The 10122-nt window shown below is 44.1% G+C and overlaps 1 protein-coding gene across 1 annotated transcript; it reads left to right on the forward strand.

The window, feature by feature from the left end:
- The first annotated feature begins 7052 nt into the window (after positions 1–7052).
- Positions 7053–9629, forward strand: LOC124674126 (probable glutathione S-transferase GSTF1). The gene is made up of 3 exons (XM_047210164.1): positions 7053–7289; positions 7413–7461; positions 8986–9629. The coding sequence occupies exons 1-3, from the start codon at positions 7140–7142 to the stop codon at positions 9444–9446; spliced, it is 660 nt and encodes a 219-aa protein (XP_047066120.1). The 5' UTR covers positions 7053–7139; the 3' UTR covers positions 9447–9629.
- Positions 9630–10122: the final 493 nt, after the last annotated feature.

Consider the following 10122-nt stretch of genomic DNA (forward strand, 5'->3'; position numbering starts at 1 on the left):
TCAGCCCTACAAATACAGGCCGAGTTTGGTTTTTGGGTGCGACCTGTAAAATTTTTTCGAGTCAGACATGTTTACGGTTACTGATCTGCGCCATTTTCTAAACTGAACCCGTAAACCGGCAGTTATTATTCTTGCCAAATTTACGAGCTCTGCTAGAGATGCTCTAATCCGTGAAACTCTTTCAACTGAACATCATGTTTTGTAGTGCTTTCAGTTTGCTGCTTGCAAGTCCTGCATTAGAATTTAGAATATCTCTCGACAGTCCTAGACACCACATGTACGCAGTGCTTCCCATTTCCGTCTAGGAGAAATCTGGCACCTAAGGGAGAATTTCAGTTGAAATAGCACAGGCTCCGTTGTGCAATTGAGCCAGGAGGTGATCTTCCTGTTATTAAAAACAACTACTATTAATTGATAGAAGAAATCTGACCAAAGTTGGTAAAATTTTGCTAGGATTGTGAATTTTGTCTGAACTCAATTTCACCTCTGATATGAGTACCATCTTTAAACGGAGAAATTTTTTATTTGTCAATATCTAAGAAGCTAGAGTTATAGCCCTCATTCATCCACAAGATCAGAGCCTTGGAGAAGACTCGCTGAGGGTACACCATCGGAGAATACTCTAGCCTTTGTCAACACCTGGCTTGCCGTCGTCGATGTTGAGACATCCGCATCCACCTCCGAAGAAGAGCCGTACCTTCTCGCCCAGGATTGATGGGTGCCGCACCGTCGCGAGGCATTGTGTCGTCGTTGTTTTTCCTCCTATAAGCTATTTCCTACTAGTGCTAGGCTATTGCATTTTAGGCCTTACGAGAAACAACAAGCAGCATGTGGTCATGTGAGCATGCGGCAAGTTACTCACGATCCGTAAATGACAAAATCAGACAAAATTTACAAATTTGAAGGCATGCATACTTAGATCCACTTTATTTTTTTATATTGCCTACAATACAAAGTATTCTAAATTGATATTTTGCATTTTCACTAGTTGAATGCACGTGCGTTGCTACGGCCATGTTTCTATACGATTAATTTTTAAAATTATTACAATGAGTTCACACGTCTCATTTGTAAACATATGCTATACATAAATATATTCGCGTAAATAGAAAAGATATGCACACAATATTACACAAATTGAATATGTTTACAACCTTTACATTTTGATTTAGATGGTTGCATCTCAACGTGTTAAAACTCGTTTTCTTACAAAAATCTGAACTTGCCACTTGATCGACTTGGTGCTTTGGTGCACAGTGACACAATGACGTGGGTGATTTAATTATTGCTGTCAACACTACCATTATACCATATAAAACCAACTACTTATTGCTGTCAACACTACCATTATACCATATAAAACCAACTACTTAATTCTTATTTTTTGCGAATAAAAATGGTTTGAAATTCTCTTAAAATTTGCTCTTTTAAAAGCTTTGCTTGGTAAATCCTAGAGACCCCGATTGCTCGCAACAGATATAGCTTTTCTTCTTTCCTCCGTATCTTTTGGAATATTTTTTTTAGGGAATCTTTCAGAATCTTTTTGATAAAATTATCTTACTATACAAACCACGATAAAGTAAAGTATACTCCCTCCGTTCTGATTTAGTCTACATTCTAGAAAAAATGAGACAAAGTATTGCATTTATTAGTACTACTTAGATATGCGAACAACCAATCCAAGCTACATTGAAAATAACAATAACCAATAAAGAGAGCAAAACCATTTCGTTTTCACTGTTGTTGTTAACTAAAAGCTAGAATGTAGAGTATTTCAGAACAAATTTTGAGACTAGAATGTAGACTATTTCAGAACGGAGGGAGTATGTTGTTTACAGAGCGGCCATCAGCCAGTTCGATGGGTGAGCTGACTTTCATGGCTAAACTTGCATCCAATGAACAAAAAATTAGTGATTTTTCTGGCGAAAAAGAGAGTATCTTAATCACTGTCAGGCAGCTGAGTATGCATTGCCTGTTACAATAAATTTAACGAGAAAATCGGGTAGTGAACCCTTTAGGTTTCGTTAGCTCTACTGTAAGCAAACTTCACAAATTAATTTGTGAACTTGGTTATTACACACTCTTAAAATTTGGAAGCAAAAAAAAAAATCTCAAAAGAAGTTTTAAGATGGTTGGTCTCATCCTACACATGCCAGTTCCTTCAGAGGTTCATGCCACCATCCTGGATAGTCTTGCGGACATCGGCATTGTTAGACTCCGGAATGGCAGTGGCCGAAAAACTTGGAGTTTAAAAATGGCAGCATATGTTTGAGCTTCGGCCTCCTCGGCGTCGTAACAGCTAGGTATTGTTTCAGCTACAGATATAAGAGCTTCACATATATGGTTTCAGATGATGATAAAGGGCACGACACTTCCAATTTTAGAATCGATAGTCTCATCCATGTTGGCTTTGGTCTTGTCCAGTCCTTATGTCAACTGGTAGCAAGAAATGACAGGTTGGGAAGCTTATAAGCAGCCCGGACGCCCACAGTGCAGCGCACAACCTTCCCCTTACCTCTGATAACTCTCGCTTGTTTAGAATTCCCTGCCTACAAGGAAGAAATATAACCTTTGGAGAAAAATCACCGAGCCACCGATTGTGTCTTCACCTTTATACTAAAGCATAATTTGGAATAGTTGATTACGTGAAACATGTCCGAAATAACTAGATGGAGAATCAATCAGCTAAAACAAGAACAACTGTTGGGGCATTTGTGGCACGCCTCTTGCAAACATTGGCCTGTATTTATTTTCGAAATGAAACCTTGGCTTTTATAGACATCCAGTTCTCACACCTCCTTCCCCTACTGCAATACCAAAAGAAACACCCATCATTTTCACCGGTGAACTGAATTAAGCACGATAATACCGCAAAAGCAAGATGAACGCCCATCATTCTCACCAATGAAAGCAATTAAGAACGAGGATCTGAAAGGAGTGGTTAGGGCATTCTTGGGGACGATCCAGCATTTCTTGGTATGGGGGTTCATTGTGGCGCGGTCTAGGATGGGGAGACACCAGTGAAGACCTAGAAGAGAGATGACGTGGTCCTATGGATAAGGCGGTCCCGACCTCAAAGGTGAGACAGTGGGCTTCACCGAAGACAACGGGCTTCATGGGTGGTGGTGGCGGCGGGCTAGTGACCTTCAATGGAGGTCGCCATGGTACAGTGAGACATGTGGCGGAAGTGCCGCGTCGGAGGTGAGTGCGTGGGCACGGTGCACCTCAATGGAAACTCCGAGGCGGCGACCGTGGGCAAAAAATCCACCATGATTTTGAGCACTATCTTTGATTTGTTTGGATCTATGATTTCCATGCGTCTGTGATTTTTTCATTGATCCTTGTAATAGTTATCCGGCCATTAGTTTCTCGCTCCTGAAAGGAGGGGAGATTTTATAATTTGACACATATTATTTAGGACTTCTATAATTTGCCAGACATTACTTCCCTCTTTATAATATGCCACACATTACATTGTTTCTCGCTCATGAAAGGAGGGGATATTTTATAATTTGCCACATATTATTTAGAACTTCTATAATTTGCCACACATTACTTCCCTTTTTATAATTTGCCACACATTACATTGTTTCTTTATAATTTGCCATGTTTCTTCTTTTATAGTCTTTTTTACTCGTAAATACGTTATGAAATACCGTATGCTAGTGCCTCTTGGGCACATGATACCAGCCGGACCACCACGGACGAAGCAGGAGCACCGCAGCGCCGCCCGTCGGACCACCAATACAGACGCAGCAGTAGCGCTGACCTTCCTCCGGGTGGCGACCACGGCGCACCTACCACGACAATGAAGAAGGTGCACTGCTGCTGCCCACCGGCGACACCGACTGGACCAAGGATGGAAGCCACCTCACCCTACACATCTAAATCTCTAAAGCATCGCCCACGAGGGAGGGCATAACTGCATGTCACGTCTCCAGGTACAGGACAGCCAACCATGCCAAATGTCGTGGTGCCAGAACTGAAGATTGACGGACAGTGACGTTGAATGAGACTCCTGCTGCTGCATCTTATTCTTGCTAGAAAGTCGAGGCAATTATTCTAGTTGTGCAATCTGTTATGCAGTTATGTTCTTACCTTCTCCAACTCACTACTCTTTTTCAAGAGAAATAGGGCAAGAAAATAATGTGAAAGAGGGAAATTCAGGAAGAGGGAATGTGTTACCTGGATCACGGCTCTGCTCATTGTCGCTGATCATGGCTGCGTCACCCTTGGTCCAGCCGCTGTTGCCGGCGGCGATCCTGTCCAGCTACTCTGTTTCCTAGGGAACGAGCGACAATTTTTTTTTAGAAGAACAAGCGACAACCGTTGAGAATGTTTGTTTCCTTCCAATTAAGCCTCCGATTAATAGAAAGAGAATAGTTGTCTGCCCCTTTTTCTCTTGGGAGATGCATGCGTTAATACACAAGGGAAGGAAATTAAGTCCTGATTTTTTTTGTGCATTGATATGGAAAGGATTGGTACGTAATAAAAATGTTTCTATTTTTTATAAGTGACGTGGAAACATTGCTTCTAAGGGCATCTCCAATGGGGAGACGCAAACGGACACTGAGCGACCGTTTGCGTCTGCTCGGACGAAAATGCGTCTGGTACCACCTCCAGCGGGGCGACGCATAGTGACCGGGCCGTCCGCAGCGATGCAAACATGGCCCAAATATGCGCCAGGTTTGCGTCTCTGCGGACGCAGCGGTCGTCCGTCCGGTCCTCGCACGGGCCCACCTGGCAGGGGCACAGATGTTTCGTCTTCCGTGGCATTATTTACGGGCGGCGCGCTGCAGCTTTTCTAGGGCCGCGTTAATGGCGCGCCTCGGCTTCTGCGAGCATGCGCTGCTGGGCGGCGTCGTAGTGGCAGGACATTGAAGGCGAGATGGCGTCTGAGCCTCTTAAAGGAACGATGTCGGCGCCCATTTCCCCGACCACACCATTGCCGAGCCCACACTATCCACCCGACCGACGCCATGGGGAAGAAATGATGGCCGTTCCGCAAGACCAAGAACGAACACGAGGCTAGCGGCTCGCAGTCCGGCAAGAAGCCACGGGTCGAGCGGTACATCCGCGTCGAGCTCGCACACCGCCTTTCGGAGGAAAACCGGTCGGTGCCATGGCTAGACGCAAACTTACCTGGAGGGGGCTGGTACCTCAACTGCAGGCGCGTGCCGGTCCCCCGGTGCCGCGCGAGGGCCGAGAGCGCCGGGACGAGGTGCGCCGCAGCCGAGTGATCTTGCCGCCGGACCTCCGGGAAGATCCGGCGTACGCACTCAACTCGTACAACTGGATCTCCTTCGGAACGTGGGAGTTCGACGCGCGCAGCCGCGCTGACTACCTCGGCGACATCAAGTACTTCAACCGCGAGATCGCCGCGGAAGAAAAGGAGAACGACCAGGAGGACGAGGACGAGCACGCGGAGTGCGCAAACTACGACCACGACGATGGCGGGCCGGCGTGGGATCCGGAGACCCAGCCTCCGGACATTACCGAGGAGGAGGCCATTGCCATGGCACTAGCCAACAACGAGCTCAACGAGCTCGCTTTGTGGGATGGGCTCGCAATCCAGCTCCGCGAGTCCGCGCTCGCGCAGGGGAGGCCGACGACTCCTCCGGCCACGCCGATGCGTTCCAACGACCGCGCTCCGGCTGCTGCTCCGACCTGGGATCCGTGGCCACCTTCACCACAGCCTCCTGTGCAGGCGATGGCTTGGCCGCAGTTGCCGCAGCCTGCCCTACCTCCTCCACCGCCGGAGTTCATCGACCTCGTCAGCGATGACGACCAGTAGGCAATACCTAGTTTTACCACGCCTTTATGGTCTTTTATGTTTTTTATTAATGTAAATTATGACTATTATGAATGGAAAAAAAATTATGCATCATGCCGCTAGAGCCACCCTGACGCAAATGGACGCACGGTCAATTTCGACCATTTGGGACGACGTAAACGGACGCGACGCGTACGTTTGGACGTCTGAAATGTGTCGCCCCGTGGGGATCCCTAAGGATGTGGGAACGATTTTTTTTAGGGTGATCAACGGTTAGGTTGTTCCAATGTTTGATGGCAAAGTGCACACCATCCCAACTATAATATAATAATAAATAAAGATAAAGACAAAGATAATAAGATGCATCATTACCTACATCTGCTGGCGTTAAAAAAATCTCGAAATGGAAAGTTTGGTTATTCTAGGACACACTCGAAACTAGTGGCACCTACCACAAACCTCACTGCTGACGTTAGCAGACTATGCATTCTTTGACTGCAGGGCTGAGCACTGACCTCACGATGGTTTCCTCCTCTTCCATCGTCCACACACTTCCCATCTACCAAAGTACCAATACATATTTGATGAGCAAAAGAAGGACTAGTTTGATTTCATAATTATTGCGATCAAGTGCTATCCAAGTTGTTTAAAATTCCATAATTGTTGCGATTGGAAGGAGGTATACTGACGTGATTGATGGCTATTTTTCCTCAGTGACGAGGGAAGGAATGGTTCTGATGTTTGATGGGCGTTTTTTAGGAAATCGACGGTTGAGATTTTCTGAATGTTTGATGTCAAATTGCACACCATCCCCAACTCCAATATAATAGTAAAGATAATAGTAAAGATGATTGATGGCTATTTTTCCTCAGTGACGAGGGAAGGAATGGTTTTGATGTTTGATGGGCGTTTTTTAGGAGATCGACGGTTGAGATTTTCTGAATGTTTGATGTCAAATTGCACACCATCCTCAACTCCAATATAATAGTAAAGATAAAGATAAAAATAAAGATAATAAGATACATCATTACCTACATCTGCTGACGTTAAAAAAATCTCGAAATGGAAAGTTTGGTTATTCTAGGACACACTCGAAACTAGTGGCACCTACCACAAACCTCACTGCTGACGTTTGCAGACTATGCATTCCTTGACTGCAGGGCTCAGCACTGACCTCACGATGGTTTCCTCCTCTTCCATCGTCCACACACTTCCCATCTACCAAAGTACCAATACATAATTAATTAATATGCCCTATAAAATTGGACGGTGTTGACATCATTCTGCACACCGCTCGCACGCAGGCAGATAGATACGCAGACACCCTGATCCATCTCACACCTTCAGCCAGCATCAGCTCAGAGAAATGGCGCCGGTGAAGGTGTTCGGGCCAGCGATGTCGACGAACGTCGCGCGGGTGCTGGTCTTCCTGGAGGAGGTGGGCGCCGAGTACGAGGTCGTCAACATCGACTTCAAGGTCATGGAGCACAAGAGCCCCGAGCACCTCGCTAGGAACGTACGTACCCACGCTCCATGATTAAACCCATCCTCTGTTTCGTTTCTTTTCTAGATCTCGATGACCATTCCTGTAGAAACAGACCTTGGTGCTGATGTTTTTCTATCTTGGTGCCTCTTGCAGCCGTTCGGCCAAATCCCTGCTTTCCAGGACGGGGATCTGCTTCTCTTCGGTATGATCTAGTTCGCCTGTCTTTTTCAGTCTGAATCAACTTATTAATGACTGAATTGGAAACCATATAACTTAAAAGCATCTTTTAAAAAATTCTGTTCTGATGGAAATTTTGGTCTTATAGAGGATTTTATCCTTTTCCTCTCAATAGCATATTGAGGAAGAATATACTTCCTCTATACGGAAATATGAGACGTTGTAACACACTGTTTTAGTATTACTCGTCTTATAATTGGGTACAGGCGAAGTACATTCTTTTTATTTGCGAAATACAGTACAATCAAAGACGCTCATACATACGCGCACACACTCACGCCTATAAACGCACACACGCACACCCTACCCCTATGAGCACCTCCAAGAGACTGTGTTGCATTCTTCTGATTTGTATGCAAAATACAAATTAGGTTATGGGTACAGAGTCACGTAGTATAATTTTGCACCGTATTAAGTATTTATAAGTAAAAGATCTACGGCTGAAGATAATCTTTTTTAATTTCCAATCGATTCATTAGAAAACAATAGCTCTGGTGGTTTATTAGAACCAACAGTAAATCCAGTTATCTCCCTAGGGATCACCAAAATGAAAATACAGAACAAAATAAGTAGATTAGATGGATTTAGATTGAATTTTAATCTCATATTCTATCATGATAATAATCTAGAAAACATAGAGCTTTGGTTCCTTTCTAATAGAAAAACTGACATAAATGTTAAGTGATGAAAATATCCATAAAGGAGCAGAATGGAAGGACAGAGATTTGATCCACATGGGCACAAATAAACTCTTTATTCAAAAAAATTGAAAATCGTATTTTTAAGTTCTAATAAATTCTGAAAACAAATCGTGAATGATGTAGCCAGTAATGTATCGCACAAGCATGCAAATTTTCAATTGGAAAAAATGTGCAGTTTGAGCTACACAAAAGTGATAAAAGTGTACATATGAGCATAGTGCTTTCACATCTCTAAAAAAAAGGACAGACTTTGTCATTTCTGTGTACCTTAGAATACAAAACATTTCAAATTGAGATTTTGCAGGTTAGTGGGATATATCATTTGCTATTTTAGAATATTGTTTCATAATTTTTTGAAACCTGTAAATACAATTTTTTGAATTTGCTATAATATGCCGAGAGCACTGGTGCTCAGAAGCCCGAATGACTTCCGCGAGTGAAATTAAAATTTAAATTAGAGACGTGAAAGGTAATCAATCAACATCGGCTATAACCCATAGCTTTTCCAAACTAACATTCTCTATAAAATTATAGAGTATTCTTTTTGTCTAGACATGGTAAAGGCTTCTATTCACCTTTTCTTTTATCTAGAGCATAGCAGAGCAGTTTGGTAGCTCATATTCAATTCCTGTCTCCACACCTTACTTAGTTTTCCATACAAATATAAGAGGACTATTATCTTTTGATATGGAAGAGGATTGGGTCAACTTTTTATTCATGAGTTCCCCTAGAATCTCCATTTCTTCTAATTTTACTCAATCCTCACACTGTATTTCTTGTGATCCTAGAGTCACGCGCGATCTCAAAGTATGTCCTCCGCAAGTACAAGACGGACGAGGTTGACCTGCTGAGGGAGGGCAACCTAAAGGAGGCCGCGATGGTGGACGTGTGGACGGAAGTGGATGCGCACACCTACAACCCGGCCCTATCCCCCATCGTGTACCAGTGCCTCATCAACCCAATGATGCGCGGCATCCCCACCGATGAGAAGGTTGTGGCCGAGAGCCTTGAGAAGCTCAAGAAGGTGCTGGAGGTCTACGAGGCGCGCTTGTCCCAGCACGAGTACCTCGCCGGGGACTTCGCCAGCTTCGCTGACCTCAACCACTTCCCCTACACCTTCTACTTCATGGCGACGCCCCACGCGGTGCTATTCGACTCGTACCCACACGTCAAGGCATGGTGGGAGAGGATCATGGCCAGGCCGGCCATCAAGAAGATCAGCGCAAGCATGGTTCCACCCAAGGCTTGATCTGAATGCAGGGAAGATCGTTCTCGCGTTATGAGATGTGTATGCATGTATGATGTTCCTTTTTCCTGGTATCACTACTCAGACAATAAGCTTGTATCTCTAGAAATGCACCAGCGTGCAGTTTGGTGGTTGTGTATTCCGTGGAACTCTTTTATACTGAAATCATATTTTGTGATGCTCTCAGTTTGTCGATTGCAAGTCCTAAATCAGAATTTTGTACTACAGTAGTATATCTGTCAGGTCCTAGACCACATGTATGCAATGTTTCCGATTTCCGTGTTAAAGAAAATCTGGGACCAAATGGCGATTTTCAGTTGATGTAGCACAGAGTCCGTCGTGCAATGGAGCCAGGAAGTGATCTCCCTGTTATTGCAAACCACTGAACTCTAGTTGATAGAAGAAATCTGACCAAAGTTGAGATATTTGGCTAGAAATATGAATTTAACTCATTTTCACCTCTGATATGAGTATCGTGTTTTAACAGAGAAACAAAACCTTTGGAACTTGCGTTCGCTTTATATGTGTATGCATATATGGTGTTTTATCCCTGGTATCACTACTCAGACAATAAGCCTGTATCTCCAGAATTGGAATTTGTTTCCCAAGGCTTGATTTGATATATGTATATGTGGTGTATTTTTTTCCGGTATCTCGACTGAGACAATAAGCTTTGTAT

The sequence above is a fragment of the Lolium rigidum genome, chromosome 7 (assembly GCF_022539505.1).
Source record: "Lolium rigidum isolate FL_2022 chromosome 7, APGP_CSIRO_Lrig_0.1, whole genome shotgun sequence".
Taxonomy (NCBI): Eukaryota; Viridiplantae; Streptophyta; class Magnoliopsida; order Poales; family Poaceae; genus Lolium; species Lolium rigidum.